This window comes from Magnolia sinica, chromosome 14, assembly GCF_029962835.1.
Source record: "Magnolia sinica isolate HGM2019 chromosome 14, MsV1, whole genome shotgun sequence".
Taxonomy (NCBI): Eukaryota; Viridiplantae; Streptophyta; class Magnoliopsida; order Magnoliales; family Magnoliaceae; genus Magnolia; species Magnolia sinica.
This window is the reverse complement of record NC_080586.1, coordinates 78,993,629-79,017,122: the sequence shown is the minus strand read 5'-3', so window position 1 is coordinate 79,017,122 and position 23,494 is coordinate 78,993,629. Positions and strand designations below refer to the sequence as shown.

Here is a 23,494-nt window from a genome sequence, read left to right as displayed (position 1 = left end):
ATTATTTAACATAAAAGAATCTCAAAAAATATTTTTATATAAGCAATGTTGCCGGGTTCTGGTAGTGTCCTTCACACTAACACTGAGACATGTCAACATGATACAAATTTTAAATCATGCAGTTAGCATTGATCATCCAACAAAACATTCATGCTCAAGTTCTTTTTCTTTTTTTTCTTTGCTCTACATTTGCTCTTGAATCCTAGACTGCCAAACATCAAACTTGTGTGTAGTACAGCTGCCAACAGATTGAGTCAACCCCATGACCTGGTGGATCAGGTATGGCGACGGCCTAAGACTAGACCCATTTAGGATCCATTTTGGATTTGGGTCCAGGTCATTGGATCTGATTGCTAATGGGTTGTACTCGAGTTAGTTCTATTTCGCCTAATCTGACCTGTTTAACACCCTCCAGAGCATCAACAAGTCAGATTGATACACTGGTCTGATTCCAGAGCATCAACAAGTCAGACTGATGCACTGGTCCAATTCCAGAGCATCAACAGAAAAGGAAAAGTCCATTCACTGCCCTCCTTCGCAATCCATATAAAGACTCAGAAAAAGAAGCATCTGGAAATAAATCAAATGTGAAAAAACATTATTGAATACAATTACCATTACATTTAATCAACATAAATGAAATCCTTATTTACAATTTAAATGCATTCCAGCAAGGCGAACACCCATGGACTTGATTCAAGAATAGAACAACAAAAAGAAAAGACACAAGAAGTTTAGCATCTTAAACCAAATGAAACACACAAAAGCACTGCTGAGAACCAACCATATAGCACAATGGAAATTGTAAGATCTATTAATAGAAGAATGGAAGAAAGCATTTCAGATATTGTCCATGTACATGGACCCACAAAACAGAACAAGAAAAGCTCAAGCACCCAAAGCAAATCTTGCCACCTAAGTAAATTTCATAATTGGGTTTTGACAGATCATGCCATCATACACAGCCCAAACTTGACCCATTCTAACCTTCATTCATATAAACACAAAAATCATATAAACAGCCAGGAAGTCATAAACTTAATCATGGTCATATGCAATCTATACTTGTAAAATCATGAAATTCTTCTACGTCCTACTTATGTTGAAAGAGATAAACAGTAAGAGGTCTTGTGTAAAGTAGGGGCAGAATTGAAAACAGAAAACAAAGGAGTTCAAAATTGCACAATGTAGGGAAAAGTTTATTTTTCTGTGATACCTTTTAAGCTTAATCTGAAATCCAAACCATACCTTTGGGAAAATGCGAGTAAATTTTCTGTTTTCTCCCTCTTAATTAGAATTTTCTTTGTTATAAAAAGATGCATGTTAAACTCCTGGATAATCCATGACATTTATTCAGAATGAATGGATCTTGGTAAAAAAAAAATGCATCAAGTGGCATGGTTCTTCCACTTCTTATTTTGCTTATGCATGAGGAAGAAGCAGGTCAAGCTGTTTGATGCAACAACGATTTCCATGGTTAGCAAGGCACAGTTTCCATGGAAACAACATCTTTCCATATTGGGTTTCTCAAAATCAGGTTGGCCCACTCATCAGGTGGACCACAGTTTATGAAACAAATATACGGCTGAAAAAAACTTGGCTGAAGTGTCTTTACCCATCCAACTGCTTCTGAGATTATGGCCCACCTGCTGAATGGACCAGATTTACTTTCATGACATGGTCAAAACCACCTGATGAATAGCTTGGACATTGCACCTGGACAGTGCAATGGGACAAGTGCTGATGTGTGCATGAACTGCCTTGCATACATGTGTGAACTTAGCAAAGCATGATTTCCTATAAACAGTTGCAGGTTAGCTTAATGCACCAATGATCTTATGGGACAACATGTCATGTGTGTACTACATCCAAGCTGTGGAAAAGGAAGCCCACTATGAAGATCTCCTGGAACAAAAATAGTCCGGTCTACTCATCTGGCAGGCCACAGGTATGTTGATCAGATCATCAACATGTCAAATTTAAAACGTCCAGTACTTTGATATAGGGTGGTCCACCTGGTGACTTGATTGGCCTGATTTTTGTTTGACAGAAATACAATGTGTTCCATGACTCAACTGTTTTATTTCTTTTGGTTGGATTACCAAAATGTTTAAAATAGATATTGTGCCTTTTCCAGAACAGCAGCCATGTTCAATCGTTCATCCTCAAATGCTCGAGCATCCTTATGTTTTCAGTATGATTTGAAGAAAACGAAAAACAAAATGCAGGTTTTTTCAATCATGGTCACAATCTCTCTCTCTCTCTCTCTCTCTCTCTCTCTCTCTCTCTCTCTCTCTCTCTCTCTCTCTCTCTCTCTTTCTCTCTCTCTCTCTCTCTCTCTCTCTCTCTCTCTCTCTCTCTCTCTCTCTCTCTCTCTGGATAATTGTTGTAAAACTTCTGCCAATGTACTGGTAGGATCATACTCATGTTTTTGCAGTTGCATATGCTGCTTACAGGTAGGATCATACTCATGATTTGCAATAAAACATGTTGTTTCTTCATTAGAATGTTCTTGTTTACAGATATGATTCATTGGAAACAGGGCAATGATTAATGAGGGAAAAAGCAACTCCATTCTAGTTAGTGGTGAAAGTGGTGCTGGTAAAACTAAAACCACAAAAATGCTTATGCAATATCTTGCCTATATATGTTATTGCACAGTTATTACATGGTATGGTTTGATGGATGTTTTGATTGGTAGTTTGAACAATAGATGGCTTGGTGCATTGTTTTGTTGTCTTCCTAATATGCCATTCTATGCAAGGATACCAAGTCAAATCATTTTTCTCAATTTCTATGTAAGTTCTTAGCTCATAAAATACATCTTTGAAGTGGTATATTGTATTTTTGTTATTCTTGATCAACAGAGTTATAGGTGGAGTGTCAGTGTGCTCCCACCTTTCTTGAAAAAGAAAAAGGGGGGGTATATTGTATTTTTGTTATATAAGCTACTCTGGTTTATCTTATTATGCAGCTTGTTTAGTATGGATGGAGATTTTTCACCTGTGATTGAACTTTGAGCAAGGCTGCAGGTTGCCACAGTGGTTTCATTGTATGCAGGTACTCTAATTTGTGTTTCCACAGAAAATATGATTGCCAGATGGAGTGATATATATATATTTTTTTAAATATTTTTGTTGTCCGAATTATGTTGTTTATGCTTTTTAGTATTCATAAAAGGAAGCAGCTTCAAATTGCAATTGTGTTTCATTGAAGTCGGATTTGAAATATTGTGGTAGCAATTTGTAGCTCAATTCCTCAATACGAATGCTAAGAAAGTTACTTGCAACTTGGTTATCACTTTATTCCACTAATTATTTGAATTCATTTTAATATGCATCCAAACGCACATTACATAGGATTCGCAACATCTGAAAAGAAAGGAGCATAGCTAGTAATGCATCCTGGAGGATTTTACGGTGGAAACCCATTAGATCTATTTTTGGATGTATATTGTTTGAATTTCCAACTAGATTCATACATGGACTCTATCAATGCAAGTTGCTACATCTTTGTTCTGAAATTCCATTTGAACAGCAAAAAGTGGAAACAGCCTTTATCCTCTGTCAATATTATGCTGCTTGTTTTGGAAGCTCAATTGACGAACACCGGTTGCATGTAACAGAGGTAAGAAATACCATATATATATATATATATATACAAAAATTAAAATGAAGTGGCTATGGCTACAACAGTTCATTGTTCATGTAAAAGAAATTAATGTAGACTTACATGAGCCCAGAAGCACCTTTACATATGCTGCACTACTGGCTAACTGGGCACTCATAGTGGATGTATAAGTGTGCATCAGGTGAGGCCAATACATGGATGAACTAGGCTTTTAAGTCAAGTTATCAAGTTTTTGAATTATGCTTAGCTCAAGATAGGCCCAAGAAACATATTTGTATTTAGCCTACAACATCTTTAAAGACAACCTCCATACTAGAAGGGCCTCATTGCCTTTTGAATTTGGCCTCCATACTATCAATGTCTTTCATATAGTGGCAATTGTTAGCCAAACACCATGCTCTTTTCAAAATTCTTAAAGATGGAAATTTGTGCAATTGTTATGGAAATTTATGCAGCAAATTTTAATTAATTTTGGTAATGGTCCTCTTCAATTTTGCCTAATGGTGGGCATTCCCTTTGATTTGACACCTGTGGTTGGTCTTTGTGTGGATGCTTGAATCATGATCTGATGGGTTTAGGTTGTGATTTTTAAGAACTGGGCTTAACATTTTAGAATTTCTTACAGACACGAATGTTGACTTAGCTTTTTGCCAATTAGGCAATGACTTTTTGTCGAATGATGGAAATTTTCTGTGAATGTGGCATTTTTTTTGTGAGAAGTTCATGTGAAGAGCGAAATTGGCATTTAGCTTGTGATGGTTGGGTATTGATTTTCATGAAATTACATCAATGAAAGTTGACACTTGTTTAAGGATTGTTCATTACTTTCATTAGTAATCTCAGTTATCTTTCAAAAAGACTGCGAAATGGATAGGGTTGTACACGAGCCAAGCTAGCTCGAAAGCTTGCTCTTGCTCGGCTTGGCTCAATCTACCTCAACTTGACTCGACTCGAACTATGATTTGAGGCCAGACAAGCTTCATTTGACCTAACTCGTTTTGAAAACAAGCCAAGTTCGAACATAGCAGAGCTTGACTCGACTTGAACCGGGTTGACTCGAAACTCGAGCTTGGCTCGACTCGATATATATTATATTATATTATATTATATTATAATTAAAAATTTTAAAAATTAAAATTTAAACCATACCCTACGCTTTACCCTTTCCCTTCCTTACCTAACTCGCCGCGCTCAAGCTCCTATCTCTCTCAGAACCAAAAACAATGTACCCTCTATGGCTTTATCTAATATTATATATATATATATATATATATATATATATATATATATAAAATTGAATATTTGATTTGGGGGTTGGGTCAGTTGGGTTAGGTTGCTGGGTTGAGTCAGGTGCTGGTTAGGTCGGGTTAGGAGCAGACTTTTTTTTTTACACACGCACACACTCACGCCATAGTGGGATTTCACCACCTATGGATACTCGAACCCTTGACCGGGTGTTGAAACTCCTGAGAGTCTACCACCGGAGTAGGAGTAAGGATCCGAGTTAGGAGCAGACTTAACTCGACTCGAGGTAAGCTCGTCTCGACTCGATCCACTAGCTCACCTTGAGCTCGACTCGAAAGGTTTGGCAAACAAGCCAGGCTCTAATGGTAAGCTCGAGGCGGAGCTCGAACTCGAGGAGAGCACAGACGAGCCAAGTTGTTGAGGGTCAAATATTGCATATCAGACCCATTTATTACATGGATTTACAAGCATGATACCGTTTAATAGCCTAATTTAATTGTATTTGTAATGCAGAGTGTATGTACGAGCTTGGACCGAAAAGGGTGCTTAAAGCATGGACTTAACGCTCTAATGACACCAAAGCATGGGATGGACCCTAGGAGACCAAGATCGATAGATTTGCACGCCAGGGATCCAAGAAAATCGAGGAATTGAAGCTCAAGCGGCCTGAAAAGTGTCCAGAATGCAAGATCATAAGGTTCCCACCATCCAATCAGTTCGAGACTCCATACGTGGCCTGAAGACCATAAATGAACCGTACACGTAAAATTTCATCCATTGGATCGCTGTGGAATTGGCCCAACAGACATATCAGCGCATAAAACCATTGATTTTGGGCCCGCCCGCTATCCAGATGTACTTGAAATTGGTCCCAACGCGTTATCTGAGCTGACAATACGGATGGATGGAGCGGATTTCTCACAAACATCTCAGTGGACTCCGCATGTACATCGCGTGTACATAGTGCACCGCTGCCCGCGCCGCACCGGACGGTCAGCCCGGTAAAGACAGGCTGACCCGTCTCCTTCTTCCGCAACAACAACGGACGGACGCTGTCCGTCCGATTTTCATCAGTGGGCCCCCCTCGCTCCCCAGAAAGCTGATTTGGACCGTACATTCATTCCATAGGATGATCAAAACCAACTCCTAGGTGGCAGAACTGCAGAAGAAAGCGTAGATCGGATTTTAACCGTCTAAACGCAGGACGGACGGTAGGGAGAAAATACAGTGGGCCGCACTAAAACCTGACCAAAACCACTCCTTCCAGCCTTTTTTTTCGCCAGGAACCCAATGAACGGGGTGGATTTCTCTAAAAACCATACTGTGGGCCCCACCGATTGTCACAGCGTACCCTGTTTACGCAGGGACGCGCGTCCGTGAAAACCGGCTACGGTGGTCCGTTCTGTGATCATTATCAGGGTCGGATCAGTGATCCAGACCGTCCAAAATTCTTATAAGTGGGTCTTTACCCCAACCAAGAAGAAAAAAACGGAGTTTGGGACGTTCCTCCATCTCAAAATTCATACAAACGCAAACTGTTTTGCGTTCGTATGCAAGCTGGCTGCGTAAAAACGGGTTCCGCAACCTATTCCGTTCGGGACTCGACAGCAGCTCTCGGAGGAGACTGTTCATCTTTAAAAGGAGGTCCCGGTCTTGGGTTTTGGGGAGGACGGAACGGAACGGAAGGGAGGAAAGAGAATCAGCCTCGTTTTGGGGAGCTACGGCTGCTGCTGTGAACGGCTGGGAGAGAAAAAGGGAGTTGCTGCTGCTGCATGTGGGGGAGGCTCGGTTTTGTTTTGGAACGTGGCTGCTGGCACATGTGACGGAGAGAGAAGGGCTGAACGTGGAATAGTTTGGCACGTGAGGAGTAGAAGCTGGACAAGGCACGGTTCTGGTTTTTCTTTCCTTTTTCTATAATCTAGCCCATATCATGTGTGGCTAAACCTCTTAGCTAGGGCTAAGAGGTGAAGCCTGTAGCGAGATGGGAGACTCCATTGTATGCTGGTAATTTAATCCAAATTTCTAAACTGAATTTGATATATTTAATTATTAAAGGAATATTTTTCCTAGCCTTTAATGGTCTGTTGTGACTGAAATTACAATGAGATTGCAAGGGCTTTGAATATTTCTTTTTTTTTTTTATGTTTATGAAGTCAGGAAGCCCTGTTGTTCATCATTGCTCCATGGGCATGGTTGGATGACAGTACCCTTCCTGATCCTCATACATTGTTGAGTGGTTGGTAATTAGTTTAATCCTGTTATTTGCTTTGTCTCCTGGGCATGGTTAGATGATGGAATCCATTCTAATTCATATACCTTTCATCTCTTGAAAACCAGATCAAGTAAGTTCAGTTTAAATTCCATAAACATTGATGCAAGCATAAGATCTTCCTGATCTCTACAAGTGGATCCTCTGAATCCCTAGTTTCCTTCTTCTGAATTCCTTAAAGTTTTAGATAATTATTCCACAATTACTTTCTAAATTCTATTTGGTTTAGATCACATCTTAGTCTAGTTCTATTTCTACCTAGTTTCAGGAAGCGTACAAGTTTCAGTCTCTGTGGATTCGACCTCGGTCTTACCGAGTTTATTACTACATCACAACCCTATACTTGGGGAGTGAACAAGTTTTTAGCGCCGTTGCCGAGGACTGACGGTTACGATTCTTTGAAATTAATTAGTTTTAGAATTAGGTTAGGATTAGGATTTTACTTATTTTAGGATAGAAGTTTTTATTTTATTCTGTTTTTAGAACTTAACCTGTTTTCCTGTTTTGTAGGATCCTGACATAAGTTCTTAAATTGGTAATTCCTTCCTAATTTCTCTACTTTTTCTGTTTTTAGAATTAAGGTTTAAATCTTAGAAATTTTCTAACTCTAGTATCTTCTCATCTGTAGGAAATAGAAACTGGGTTATTTCTTAACTTTCTATTCTTATTTTAGTAACTTTCTAATCTTAACTCTTTTTTTTTGTCTCCTAGTTTATTTTTAGTTTATTTTTGTTTAGAAACTAACCTTCCTATTTTGTAGGCCTTTAAGATAGAAATCTCTAATTCGGTAAGCTCCTTCCCTACTTTTTATTTTTCAATTCTCTTTTAGTAATCTACTTTCTAGTTTAGGACTCTCTTAATTTATTTTAGAAATTTTCACTTTCTTTTAGGAATTCTTTCTTTTAGAAGCTAGTTTACTTCTATCTTTCTTTTAAAGAATTGTTCTTCTCTTTTTAGAATCTAACTTATTTTATTTTATTTTGCAGGTTTTAACTCAGGACTCCAATTTGGTAATTTCTTTCCAACTCTCTCTTTCTTGCTAGATTTTCCTACGGTTAAGTTTTTAATTGAGGGCTGCGAGTGTTTTCATGCCCAAGTGGGCCCGTGACGACACTCGACGTCTCTTGACTGAAGGAGGATTGGTTGAGGGGTTGACTATCCATCACAGGATTAGACACCGCTCGAAATCCCCTGAGTTAACTGAGGTTATGGCTGAAGACCAACTTCCTCCACTTCCACCCAGGGTGGAGGATACCCAAGATGAGAATGAGGTGCAACAGGCACCCCCGCCTCGTACTTTACGAGATTATCTACAACCGGCGGGAGTAAGTATGCCCTCATGCATGATTTTTCCTGAAAATACAGGACAAATGGACATCAAGCCAGGAGTTATCCAACTCCTTCCCAAATTCCATGGACTTAAATCAGAAAGTCCATATTTACATTTGAAAGAGTTCGATGAGATTATAGCTACATTATGTTTTCCTAATGTATCTGAGGATACAATTAGGCTGAAACTCTTTCCTTTTTCCTTAAAAGAGAAAGCTAAGACGTTATTACATTCACTGCGTCCTAGATCCATTGGCACATGGAACGATATGCAGAGGGAATTCATAAAAAAATTCTTCCCACATCATAAAACGATTACCCTCAGAAAAGCGATCATGAACTTTGCCCAAAAGGAAGATGAAACATTCTTCCAATGTTGGGAAAGGTTTAAAGATTTGGTCAGTTCATGCCCACAACACGGATTTGAAACGTGGCGCATTACAAATTTTTTCTATGATGGACTGACATCTTCCATGCGCCAAATGGTCGAGACAATGTGTAATGGAGAGTTCATCAACAAAGATGTTGACGAGGTATGGGATTACCTCTATAGTCTCGCTGAAAAAACACAATCATGGGACTATTACCCAATGGCGAACACCACGTCTAGGCCGACTCAATTAAAGGAAAAAGGTGGATTATATCTCTTGAAAGAAGAGGATGATCTCAAGTGTAAAGTGACTACGCTCATAAGGAAAGTTGAGGTCATGGAAGGAAAGAAGGATAAGGTCAATGAAATTGTTTGCGGCATCCGTGATTGCAACATTCACACAACTGAAAACTGTTCTACAATACCTGCCTTTCGAGGAGTGTTGAATGAACAAGCCAATGCCGTAAATAATTATCAAAGACCTTTTACTGGACCTAACTCCAACACATACAATCCTGGCTGGAAAAATCATCCAAACTTCAGTTGGAGAAATGGACAAACGGTGACTCCTCCAGGTTTTTTCAATCAAAATCCAAATCAAGTGAAACCTCAAGAGGAACCAGTTCAAAATCCCATACAAGAGCTGGCTCAGGCAATGCGAGGAATCACAGAATTTATGCAAAAGATAGATTCTCGTATGACGGTTATAGAAAAGGGGATGCTTCCTGCACAACCTCTCCCCAATCCTAAACCGCAGTATACGAGAATAATGATCCCGGCTCTTCAAATCAGATGGGGCATGCTAAATCCATCACCACTCTTAGGAGTGGGAAGATCATTGATAAAACTCTTAGGTTAGGCCCGAAAAGCCTCAAGAACCAAAAGAGGACAACAATGATGGATCCGGTGATGCCCCACAAAAAGTAGAACCGGAACTTCTAGAGAAGCCGTTGCTCCATTCCCCAACGGTTGGTTTCACCAAAACCTCTCTCTAACTCTCGGGATATCTAGAGGTGTTGAAACAAGTGAAAGTCAACATTCCTCTACTTGATGTCGTTAAACGATACCTTCATATGCCAAATTCTGAAAGACTTATGCACGACCAAAAGACGGAAAATTATTCAAAAGAAAATCTTCTTAACTCTGAGAAAGTGAGTACCATCCTAAAGCAAGACGTGCCACAGAAATTCAAGGATTCCAGTAGCCCAACCATATCATGTGTAATCGGGGACCATCGAATTGATCATGCACTTCTTGACTTAGGAGCGAGCGTTAATTTGATTCCCTACTCGGTATACAAACAATTAGGTTTGGGTGAATTAAAACCAACCCTAACCACACTACAACTTGCTGATCGCTCTATTCGTGTACCAAGAGGGATAATTGAGGATGTGTTGGTCCAAGTTGATAGATTTTACTACCCTGTAGATTTTATAATCCTGGACACTGAACTCATCAATAACATGAGCACTTAGATTCCCATCATTCTTGGTCGCCCATTCCTTGCTACTTCAAATGCAATTATCAATTGTGGGAATGGTATCATGACTATGTCTTTTGGAAATTTGACATTGGAGTCAAACATTTTTTTCAATAATGGCAGCTCAGAGGATGATGTCAATTTTAACGACATTAACATGATTGACTATTTCGTGTAAGATACTACAAATCAGAACTTATACTACGAACATCTAGAGACGTGCCTGACCCACTCCCATGATTTTAATGATGACATGATTAGGGAGACATGCGCCTTGCTTGATACTGCACCGGTATTTGAAGTTAACCGGTGGAGGCCACAATTTGAAGAATTACCACAAACTGATGTAGTGCCTCTACCGTCTAACCTCAAGCCGCCGAAGCTTGACCTAAAACCTTTGCCCTCTGATTTGAAATATGCATATTTGGGTCAAGATGAGACATACCCGGTGGTGATCTCTGCCCACCTGGAGAAAGAACAGGAGAGTATGCTTATATCTACTCTCATTGAGCATAAAGGAGCCCTGGGATGGACGATAGCGGACCTCAAAGGAATCGATCCCTCGATTTGTACTCACCACATATATCTTGAGGATAATGCAAAAACCGCTCGGCAACCACAACGTAGACTAAATCCAAACATGAAGGAAGTGGTTAAGGCCGAGGTTCTTAAACTATTGGACGTGGGTATTATATACCCTATATCTGATAGTCAATGGGTGAGTCCAACTCAAGTGGTCCCTAAGAAGTCTGGAATCACCATCGTAGCCAATGCTAATAATGAACTCGTGCCAACTAGAGTCACTACTGGTTGGAGAATGTGCATTGACTACAGGAAGTTGAATACCGTCACAAGGAAAGACCACTTTCCTTTACCATTCATTGATCAGATCCTGGAAAGGTTAGCTGGTCATTCCTATTACAGTTTCCTTGACGGGTATTCGGGCTACAACCAGATAGAGATAGCCCCTGAAGACCAGGAAAAGACCACATTTACATGTCCCTACGGCACCTTTGCCTATCGAAGGATGCCATTCGGACTATGTAATGCCCCTGCCACCTTTCAGCGATGTATGCTTAGTATCTTTTCTGATATGGTGAGGCAATATCTAGAGGTCTTCATGGACGACTTCTCTGTTTACGGTCCATCTTTCAGCAAGTGCTTGGAAAGTCTTAAATGTGTGCTGAAAAGATGTGAAGAAAAGAACTTGGTACTTAATTGGGAGAAGTGTCATTTTATGGTTCAGAAGGGAATTGTCCTTGGGCATATCATCTCGTCCAAAGGAATCGAGGTAGATAAGGCAAAAATCGATCTTATCTCTAACCTACCTCCACCCAAGAACATCAAAGACGTGCGATCCTTCTTAGGACACAGGATTTTACAGGCGATTCATAAAGGATTTTAGTCTTCTTTCTCGTCCTTTATGTAATCTTCTTCAAAAGGATGTTCCATTTAAGGGAGCAATGCCCGGAAGCTTTCACCAAGCTTAAGGGCACGTTAACCACTGCACCTATCATGCACCCACCTAGAGCCTTCCTTTTGAGCTTATGTGCGACGCTTGATTATGCTCTTGGGACGGTCTTAGCCCGAGAAAAGATAAGAAGCCCTACGTCATTCATTACGCGAGTAGGACTCTAAATCCTACCGGTGAACTACTCGACTACGGAAAAGGAACTCTTAGGTAGTGTTCGCCTTGGACAAATTTAGGTCCTACTTGATCGGATCCAAGATCATTATCTATACGGATCATGCAGCACTGAAGCATCTTCTTTCTAAGAATGATTCTAAGCCCCGTTTGATACGATGGATCCTTCTACTCCAAGAATTTGATTTGGAAATTAAAGATAAAAGGGAGTAGAGAACGTAGTGGCCGATCACCTTTCTCGCCTTAATACCTCGAGTCCCTTGAGGCGACCCATATCAATGATATGTTCCATGATGAACAGCTGTTTAGAGTCTCCCATTCACCTTGGTTCTTGATATTGCTAACTATCTTGCTACAGTGCCATACCGACATGGACTACGAAGATAAGAAGAAATTCTTCACCGAGGTGCGCAACTTTTCGGATGATCCTTACTTATTTAAATATTGCCCGGACCAAATCTTAAGGAGATGTGTACAGACGAGCATCCGAGCGTCATCTCCTTCTGTCACTCGCAAAGCTGTGGTGGTCACTTTTCTGCTAAAAAGACCATGGCCAAGATTCTACAGTGTGGCTTTTACTGGCCCACTATGTTTAGGGACACTCATGAGTTTTGCAAAGCTTGTGAGCGTTGTCAGAAATTGGGAGCGTTGTCCCGTCGAAATATGATGCCTTTGAATCCCATCCTTATCATTGAGGCGTTTGATTGCTGAGGCATCGATTTCATGGGACCATTCCCCCAATCATTTGAAAATCTGTATATTTTGCTCGCCGTAGATTATGTCACTAAATGGGTCGAAGCGATTCCATGTCGAAAGAATGACCATCGCACGGTCATTAAATTCCTAAAAGAAAACATCCTTTCTCGATTCGGAACGCCTCGAGCCATCATTAGTGATGGGGGCTCACACTTTTGTAATAGACCATTCGAGAGCTTAATGAAGAAATACGGTATCTCTCATAAGGTGAGCACCCCATACCATCCACAGACAAGTGGACAGGCTGAGATTTCCAATAGGGAGATCAAACACATTTTGGAGAAAACGGTTAACCCTGACCATAAGGATTGGTCAATCTGATTGACCGATGCCTTATAGGTTTACCGTACTGCTTTTAAAACTCCTATTGGAATGTCTCCCTTTAGACTTGTCTATGGGAAGGCTTGACATTTTCCTGTGGAGTTAGAACATAGAGCCTACTGGGCGATCAAAAATCTAAATTTTAATCTGGACAACGCTGGCTTGCTACGCAAACTTCAGTTAAATGAACTTGAAGAAATCCGAAACAATGCGTACGAGAACTCAAGAATTTACAAGGACAGGATGAAAGCGTTTCATGACCAACATATTCTGCAAAAATCATTCAAGCTAGGTCAAAAAGTTATTTTGTATAATTCTCAATTACATCTCTTTCCGAGTAAGCTCCAATTTTGTTGGACCGACCTTTTCAATGTTGTTACTGTTTTTCCTCATGGGGCCGTTGAGATAAGAGATCCCGACAATGGCAAGGAGTTTAAAGTAAATGGACATCGTTTAAAGCCATTTGTCGAGAAATTTGATTCAGAGGACATGTCCATGCCTCTGACTGATCCTGTTTATCAGGACTGATCTCCTAGTCTGATGGAGGTATAGGTAGGTTTATCGCTTTCATAGGATTAGGGTAGTTGCTTTGGTCTGGCTGAAGACGTTAAACTTAGCGCTCCTGGGAGGCAACCCAGCTTTTCAACTTATTTCATTTTCCTAGCTAGTTCAATGTTTGTGGGTAACATTACTGCAAACCCTCACGAGACTACAACTCGTCCACTAGGGGTAACCTAGGGGTTTAAAGGCTTGTTGCATGCGCTAAATGCAATCGAGAGCACCTGCGAAAGTGGTATAGGTAGGATTTTATTTTTGTTAGTTTTGTGTTACTTTCTCTCTCGTGCTGACTGGATTCCATGCTGCGATCTCTTGGAAAGTCTCTCACGATTCATTATCCAGGTACTATCTTCCCTTCACTTTTTCTTTACTTTTGTTGTCCTTTGCGCATTCCATACTCATATCTTTTACATTGAGGACAATGTAGCTTTTAGGTTGGGGGTGGGAGATTGGGTTACCTAATCAGTATTTTCTTGAGCAAAAAAAATTGTGAAAATTTTTAAATTTTTCTGGACTTTCTGGAGAATTCAAAGTGATTTGACAACCATCTTTGATTTAGAATTACAGGATATGGAATGTTAGTGATTTACTGCCCTTGGATTCAGTTGCTCGATAGATTTCACAGTTAAGTTTAATTATTAGTCCATGATTAGAAGTTGTAAACATTGATTGAGTCATGATTTCACATGTCACATCTCGCTTACACATTAAGATTTCAGTTTGAAACTGAAGGGTTAATTTGGTGTTCAGTAAGCATAGAAGGAACCAACTTGAACAATTGCCTGGCATGATCAATTAAACGAAAAAGATACCGTTGAAAAAGGTTAGGCAAAGAATCTTCACTATAGGTTTGCTCCCTATAGGTGAGGACTTAATCCCTTTCTTGGTTTTTAGTCCAAAAAAAAAAAAAAGAAGCTAAATGAATGAAAAGATGATCTTTGAGGCAAGCTTTGGTTATTATGAATTCTCTTGTTGATTGCCAACGATATCCTGAAATAAAGAATTGAATATTAATGTTGAAAGTTGGGATTACACTTTACACCTGTGGAACTCAATGTTTAGGATTATTTCTAATTAAGGGACTAATACTTTGAATTTGGTTACGAAGTATACCTTGTGTTTGAGTCTAGGAGAGAGTAAGGCCCAACATTCATGAATTGTTGAATTCTAAATATCTGGATTGTTTTCCAAAACCACTTGAGTTCATAGAAATTCACCTGTAATTCTCAACTTATTTTTCGCATACTTTGCTCGGGACTAGCAAAATGCTGGTTGGGGGTTGTGTGTGAGGGTCAAATATTGCATATCAGACCCATTTATTGCATGGATTTACAAGCATGATACCGTTTAATAGCCTAATTTAATTGTATTTGTAATGCAGAGTGTATGTACGAGCTTGGACCGAAAAGGGTGCTTAAAGCATGGACTTAATACTCTAATGACACCAAAGCATGGGATGGACCCTAGGAGACCAAGATCGATAGATTTGCACGCCAGGGATCCAAGAAAATCGAGGAATTGAAGCTCAAGCGGCCTGAAAAGTGTCCAGAATGCAAGATCATAAGGTTCCCACCATCCAATCAGTTCGAGACTCCATACGTGGCCTGAAGACCATAAATGAACCGTACACGTAAAATTTCATCCATTGGATCGCTGTGGAATTGGCCCAACAGACATATCAGCCCATAAAACCATTGATTTTGGGCCCGCCCGCTATCCAGATGTACTTGAAAATTGGTCCCAGCGCGTTATCTGAGCTGACAATACGGATGGACGGAGCGGATTTCTCACAAACATCTCAATGGACTCCGCATGTACATCGCGTGTACATAGTGCACCGCTGCCCGCGCCGCACCGGACGGTCAGCCCGGTCAAAGACGGGCTGACCCGTCTCCTTCTTCTGCAGCGGACGCTGTCCGTCCGATTTTCATCAGTGGGCCCCCCTCGCTCCCCAGAAAGCTGATCTGGACCGTACATTCATTCCATAGGATGATCAAAACCAACTCCTAGGTGGCAGAACTGCAGAAGAAAGCGTAGATCGGATTTTAACCGTCTAAACGCAGGACGGACGGTAGGGAGAAAATACAGTGGGCCGCACTAAAACCTGACCAAAACCACTCCTTCCAGCCTTTTTTTTCGCCAGGAACCCAATGAACGGGGTGGATTTCTCTAAAAACCATACTGTGGGCCCCACCGATTGTCACAGCGTACCCTGTTTACGCAGGGACGCGCGTCCGTGAAAACCGGCTACGGTGGTCCGTTCTGTGATCATTATCAGGGTCGGATCAGTGATCCAGACCGTCCAAAATTCTTATAAGTGGGTCTTTACCCCAACCAAGAAGAAAAAAACGGAGTTTGGGACGTTCCTCCATCTCAAAATTCATACAAACGCAAACTGTTTTGCGTTCGTATGCAAGCTGGCTGCGTAAAAACGGGTTCCGCAACCTATTCCGTTCGGGACTCGACAGCAGCTCTCGGAGGAGACTGTTCATCTTTAAAAGGAGGTCCCGGTCTTGGGTTTTGGGGAGGACGGAACGGAACGGAAGGGAGGAAAGAGAATCAGCCTCGTTTTGGGGAGCTACGGCTGCTGCTGTGAACGGCTGGGAGAGAAAAAGGGAGTTGCTGCTGCTGCATGTGGGGGAGGCTCGGTTTTGTTTTGGAACGTGGCTGCTGGCACATGTGACGGAGAGAGAAGGGCTGAACGTGGAATAGTTTGGCACGTGAGGAGTAGAAGCTGGACAAGGCACGGTTCTGGTTTTTCTTTCCTTTTTCTATAATCTAGCCCATATCATGTGTGGCTAAACCTCTTAGCTAGGGCTAAGAGGTGAAGCCTGTAGCGAGATGGGAGACTCCATTGTATGCTGGTAATTTAATCCAAATTTCTAAACCGAATTTGATATATTTAATTATCAAAGGAATATTTTTCCTAACCTTTAATGGTCTGGTGTGACTGAAATTACAATGGGATTGCAAGGGCTTTGAATATTTCTTTTTTTTTTTTATGTTTATGAAGTCAGGAAGCCCTGTTGTTCATCATTGCTCCATGGGCATGGTTGGATGACAGTACCCTTCCTGATCCTCATACATTGTTGAGTGGTTGGTAATTAGTTTAATCCTGTTGTTTGCTTTGTCTCCTGGGCATGGTTAGATGATGGAATCCATTTTAATTCATATACCTTTCATCTCTTGAAAACCAGATCAAGTAAGTTCAGTTTAAATTCCATAAACATTGATGCAAGCATAAGATCTTCCTGATCTCTACAAGTGGATCCTCTGAATCCCTAGTTTCCTTCTTCTGAATTCCTAAAAGTTTTAGATAATTATTCCACAATTACTTTCTAAATTCTATTTGGTTTAGATCACATCTTAGTCTAGTTCTATTTCTACATAGTTTCAGGAAGCGTACAAGTTTCAGTCCCTGTGGATTCGACCTCGGTCTTACCGAGTTTATTACTACATCACAACCCTATACTTGGGGAGTGAACACAAGCCAAGCTTGATCCACCTTGACTCGACTCGACTCGATGTACAGCCCTAGAAATGGATTAACTTTTACTTTTCTGAACTAGGAATTAGTTTTCTTACTGATGTTCACAGCTTCTTGAATCAATTCCATGAAAAATGAGGATCACATAAATATTCTGAAGTATGGTGTATTTGGACATCTGATTGAATCTCAAATTTCATGTATCCAGAGTTTTCCTTTATAAGAATTGTAGAATTAGATGTTTGGGTTGCTCTTCTTCTTCTTCTTCTTTTTTGTTCGGTTGCTCTCTTTTTTTCGTTCTTTTAAATTTGCAAGTTAAAGAGGCAGATTTCCACCCCATATCATGGAAAGTTTTGTTTCAACTTGAACCTTGTTGTTCTTGATTTGGCTGGAAAGCATTTGTTCTTTAAAGAATCAAATCCACCCACACACCCTTGGGTAATGAAAATACATGTCGTGCTGGCAACTGTTGTGTTCATATGATCTTTTATGGACCTACTAAAGTTTGTTTCCGTTTTCTCTTATTCACTAAGTCATTTTATTATATTATTCTTTTCGTTGCACGGAGTGTTTAGCAAAGTAAAGTCAGCGGTAATGGTGGATACTCACAATCTCAGGTTCAGGTGAGATATGGTTGCCTTGTATGTTTGTGTGCTTATATGCTGTTAACTTGAAATGAAATTGGGTGTATGTGGTGCATACATACATGTGGTGAATACATTTAGTGTTGGGAGGCAAATCAAAGGCACTGGAGTTTCCACTTTAACATGGCCTACTAGATTTTTGGATCAAACCACCTAGGGAATTTCATGAGGTGACACATTTAGTGTTGTTCCCACACCACCTAGGGATTTAATTCATAATGATCGTCTCTATAGCTACGGATTAGATCCGTTGCTATTTCTTCAAAATGATAGAGTACGGTCTTACTACGGATTATCACCGTAGCTATAAGATTTTAACTACGGATTTTATCCATCACGTTTGACCCCTTGGTAGTGGGACACGAAACGACCTCCAGCATAACCGCCGGCAAAGTCCGTTGACCGCTGGCAAAACTTTTAATGATGCTGCCCTTATTGGCACTTACCGAACCGCAAATTTACCGGCAGTTTTCTGGTCCTTTCCTGGCGGTTTTAACCGCTGGTAAAAGTCAGTTTGTTGTCGTGCTTGTACACGCATGTGCTGACCAAAACTCATAGGCAAGAAAGAAAAAAGGAAAAGATCTTTCGCTTTTTCTGCTTTTACCTTTTTTCTAATTGTTGTGTTGAAATATGAATATATTGTTCATGAAACGATTTGAATATTAAGGTTTCCTTGTATATAGCTTTTAGTGGATAATTTTAACCATTCAACATTTTGTCTTTTCTTGTCTGATATCTTTTAAACCCTTGACTCTCTTACTCAATTTGTGTGGTTATGTACTTCTTGTTTTGATTGACTGGCTGCCTGTGTGTATTGTTTCTTTGAATTCAGATTCATCTTAGGGTTCATCTTTGGTCATATTTTAGGGAAGAGACTTCTCGGGCATGGCTAATTATCTCATTTCTTGATCATTTCGTGAAAATCTTGCAAATTTTCAAGAATTCTTGTTTTGTCTTTGTAAACTTCTAATGGTTGGATAAAAATGTAACTACATTAAAACATTCAAACCTGAAATGGCCCAAGAGCATGTTTGGATGCACAATTTAATTTGATTATGAAAATTCAGTTCAACTAAGGCAAAGTAATGAAACTGCAATGGCTTTTCCTAGTATCCAGAATGAGGAAGTAGCCTTCAAACCACGGTTAAATTCCTTGCTTTAAAAAAGGAAGGTAATATAACTACAGGTTGGAGAATAGTCCTTAAATGGTTGAATGAAATGTCTTAGCTAAAGAAAGTTGTAATTGCTTTATGCCCAAAATTTCCCATCTAGTAAACCCTTTATAACTAAACAATTTTACAAGCATCCAAAGGACACCGTAGAGCCCCTTTGGTGCGATGCCATTGAGTTTGAGTGGTGCCGTTCTGCGTATTTATCCTTTCTACACCATTTTGGCTGATTGTGAACCTAAATTGTGGCAAGTTGGTGTAGGATTTGAGCTTCAAATTGAAAGTTCAGATTCTTTTCCAATCTTTGTTGTTCACATTGAGAATACTTTTTATTGCAGAGGTTAGATTAATCCAGTCTCATTATTTCTCTTTTCTATATTTTCAAAGAATATTTAGCAATGTCTACAGGGACATCAATGTCTGCAGTTACCTAATCATGGCAACATAGAGGAGCTTAAGTGAAGATCTCAACTTTCCGATGGCTCAATGGTACGTGCATGGTTTTCTTAATGTATATGGATAATAACTGGTCCATATATGGATTCTCTAGAGGTGCTTCAATGCATCGTGGCATCACATGGTCTTTCAAATTTCCTTCATTTTCAACACCCATTTCTCTAGGTAGGAAGCGATTACATGCTGAAACTTCTGTTGTCCTGTTTTTCAGGCATCATCAACATGGGAGATGGCAAGCTCGATGAATCAGTCAGGTTGTGGGAAACAAGGATTTTTATCTTGAGACCTTTAGTAAGAGTTTTTTTTTTTGGAGCTTAATCCCCTTTAATCTTAATAAAGTATTCATTAATATAATTTGAATCCTGGATTTTCTTTTTCCAGGCTTATCGAATTCTACATGCAGCCATGAAAAGGGCTAGTTCTTAGATTACAGTCCCACATGCAATTCATTCAAAATCTATTGGTTACATTTCCATTTTCCGAGGATTCTAGTTTACTTTTCCATGTCCATGTTTTGTTTTTCCTCCATCCAAACACCCCTTGCTTTCTATAGTATCAATGATTATAGCTAGTTTTTTGCCCCACATCGATGAATGTCTTGGATTCCAGATGAAAGGCCAGGTTGTTGTCTGTGGTTGGGCTGGGATCTTGAAATTGTGGGATCTCTCTCTCTCTCTCCCTCTCTCTCTCTCTCTCCCTCTCTCTCTCTCTCATTTGGATGTTTCTTTACCAGGCTAGATGAGAAGCAATCTCTCTCTCTCTCTCTCTCTCTCTCTCTCTCTCTCTCTCTCTCTCTCATTTGGATGTTTCTTTACCAGTCTAGATGAGAAGCAATCACCATATGATCTTCTTTGGGAGGATGGTGAAAAACTCTTTGGCAAGGTTGGATGCAGTAGACAAGTAAAACATGTTCATTTTATACTCACTGATGATTTCATCAAGCGAAAGTATTCCACCAATAACTCTCCCCTATTTGAGCTATTGGTTTCAATTGTCCATTTCTTGTTGTACAAAAGTGATAATCTGATATGGGAAAATTATTGAGCCCACCATATTATTGAGCATCACATAACCCATCTGTATATTGTATTAGCCACATGCGATATTGATAGTATTGGCTGATACCATTGATATTGCATGTGGATCGGCTGATCAGATTCTACCAATATGGACCTTGCAAAAAATATAAAAATAAAAAAATTCTGGTTGTTGGCATTGAAATTTGGTTTTGCACTATGATTCCTATTTTTTCCCTTTCTTTATTATCAAACGATTGTTGTAATCTGGGTCTTTCATATTCATTCATGTTAATGAGTTCAGATTTTTAGATGATCTTTACAATCCGTCTCTCCATTTGTAGATGATCGTTCAGGTTAATTAGTTCAGATTTTTAGATTTAGGGATTGTTCTTGATGTTTTCTTTCTTTCTTTCTTTCTTAATTTAGACAATGTACCTGTTTAAATGGTTTTGAAAATGAATGACCTGTCTAAAAAAATTTTCCATGACTATGTCATATCTGTTTACATGTGCTCACAATTCAATTCAATAGTGCACCCAAACCCACCAGTATTTGTAATTGCATGTGGTTCAAGTTCAGTTGGATAGTGATCCAGATGCACGGGTGCGCCCAACACGGCTCGGGTGCACGGAAAACATACAATCTGTGGGTTATTGAAAGACCAGACAGTTCTCATACAAGGGCTTCCCAAATTGGTAACGTGGCAAACATGTTCAAATCCAACCGTTCATCTTGATCTGATCATCAAATGGGGTCAAATGATAAGTCGGAGACTGATTTTTTTACCTGTTTTGAAGTTGATGGTAAGATCAATCTGGCTGCCAATGGGATGGATTGGCCTTTCGGGCTTTCGGCCTGGGCTTGCATTGGAATCCAGGCCCACCTTACAAACAGCCCAGATCTTGCAAAAAAAAAAAAAAAGAGAGAGAGAGGGTGGCCGGCAAAGATCGTGCCCAATCATCACAGTTCGGGCTTGGGTGGCCCATCATAAATCTAATTAAAAATATAGGCACCATCTGACCATCCACACATGCAAATGTATCCCCATGTGTAGACAAATCCAAACCGTTCATATAGTCCAATCCACTATAGATGGAGATAACAAATGATGACAATGAAAAGATACTTCTTTAGTCGTCCAATTGATGGTCATCAAATAAACGGCAGCGATCATCTAAAAAACTACTATTTCCATTAAACTTGTAAATTGCACTGCATACATCTCATAAATAAAAAAATAAAAATAAAAATAAAAATAAAAAGACCTAGAAAAAAAAATAATAGATGGGGTGTGTTGAATCAATAAATGGACGGTATAAATTAACTTATCTTGTGCATACACTGATATTATTAGAATTTCCTATAATGGCCTCAATACAGCCCCGGAAGAAGCTCGAGTAGATGTTTCGAAAGTACTTTGTAGGTTGCTTCGGTTGGGTGTACGGCGTCCCAATATAAGAACTTAGAAGCATCCTTACAAGTAGCAGTGTGGATGTTACAAAGTGGGCCTATTTCAAGAAAACCGGTCCCACAACATCCTCTCTTGGTGTCCACAAATCCTGCCCATCAAAATAAATAACCAAATAAATTAACGATCGAAGATCCATGGATTTCGTAAGGGAAATTAACATTGTCCAAGACACTGATTGAACGGTTAGAATTGCTGGATCAAGGTGATTCTTTAGAGAGATCAACAATCTCTAATCTGAGAGAATAGATTCGTCATCGTAACTTATCATTGAACCATGGCCCCATCTGTAGTGAATGGTTTATCAAGGAACCACCCTCCAATGGTTCTAATTACTAGACCACTGTTTAAACTTCTGAGAAAATGAAAATGAAAAGAATTACCATATTTTTCAGGGTGATTGACCATGTCAGCAACTGGATCATAGACACCAGCATAGACGAATCTGCTTCCAGGCAGCCAAGACTGGATTTCAGGCAACAGATTCTTGAGCTTTGCATTGTAGATGGTAGCATCCAAGTTTTGTTCTTCAATGCACACCCGTTGCAATGGGTTCTTGAATTTTGTAGTTATTTGAAATGGGATGCAGCCGATCGGCGCAAGGCCTGGCACGATGAACTTTCTACCGCCGAGATGGTATAATTGCTGCACATGATCATATTAGAAAATGTAAAAATTGAAAGCATTTCAAGAAGCAATCAGGCTATTTTATTTTATTTTAGTCTAAAGGGTGAATGGTCCACAACAACCACAGCTCTGTTAACTCCCTAGAATCGACTCGAAATTGAGTTCAAGCCAAGTTGAGCTTGGATAAAACAAATATATCACAGTGGGTCCCAAAGAATCCCTATCAGGACCATCTGTCTCTAGTCAGGTCCTGGTAGGGTTAGTACCCAATCCGTGTTGCAGATTAGCTGTCATTAGAAACAAATATTCATATAGTAGGCCCACCTAATGAACAATCAGAGATCTTAGTCACAGAGAGAGAGAGAGAGAGAGAGTGAGAGAGAGAGAGAACCTCGAGCTGATTACGTAGCTTTTGCAGTAGAAAATCTTGGTACCCACTAATGTTGTGGAACTGCCACCTCCTTGAAGGAATATCATACCAGTTGAATATAAAGTCATTAGTCCCTGCACTAATCAAGATTAGTGCATTACTAATTGTCGTATTAGCCTCTTGATCACTTATGATTGACTTAAGTCTAGTTATATAGTTCTTAAACATCGAAAGCTGCCTCGACACCGGTATCACGCCAGTTGCTACCGTGGTCAGGTCATCGATACCGGAACCCGCTGACGCAAAGTTAACACCGGTCTTGATCTCATCATCCGATAGCAATGGATTCAAGAATGGCGGTAACGATTCCTTTATGCCTAGCTCGGACACTAGCATATCGGGCATCAGCCGACCATCAGAGAAGCGGCCCGTGGCCTCAAAAGCAGGGTAATCCACACCATAGGGCGGGTGGTCAGCCTTCAACATTGTATCAATATAGTTGTTGTTGCCTGTGTCGACAGTAGAATCGCCGAAGACTAGAACGGCGGGGAACTTCTTCTTCATCGGCGACGTACCGTGGGCGTGGGCGGGGCATGCCATGATGGTGATGAACACGTACGAGAGAATGATGGAGAGGACGATTCTCGCCAT

At 40.1% G+C, this 23,494-nt stretch overlaps 1 protein-coding gene and 1 non-coding gene across 2 annotated transcripts; both read right to left on the bottom strand.

The window, feature by feature from the left end:
- Positions 1 to 499: 499 nt before the first annotated feature.
- On the bottom strand, positions 500 to 23,494 carry LOC131225039 (GDSL esterase/lipase At2g24560-like). The gene is made up of 3 exons (XM_058220464.1): positions 22,865 to 23,494; positions 22,230 to 22,491; positions 500 to 570 (listed from the first exon to the last, which is right to left on the bottom strand). Exons 1-3 carry the CDS (start codon positions 23,492 to 23,494, stop codon positions 500 to 502), a joined length of 963 nt encoding a protein of 320 aa, XP_058076447.1.
- Positions 8,791 to 8,897, bottom strand: LOC131226326 (small nucleolar RNA R71). Its single transcript, XR_009161719.1, has one exon. It is a non-coding gene; the product is annotated as a small nucleolar RNA R71 (small nucleolar RNA).

Coding starts and splice junctions, on each gene's coding strand:
- LOC131225039 (XM_058220464.1), bottom strand. CDS start 23,494: ATGGCGAGAATCGTCCTCTCCATCATTCTCTCGTACGTGTTCATCACC. Junction 22,492..22,864: donor AGCTACGTAATCAGCTCGAG/GTTCTCTCTCTC, acceptor GATCATGTGCAG/CAATTATACCATCTCGGCGG. Junction 571..22,229: donor CAATCACCCTGAAAAATATG/GTAATTCTTTTC, acceptor ATTTATTTCCAG/ATGCTTCTTTTTCTGAGTCT.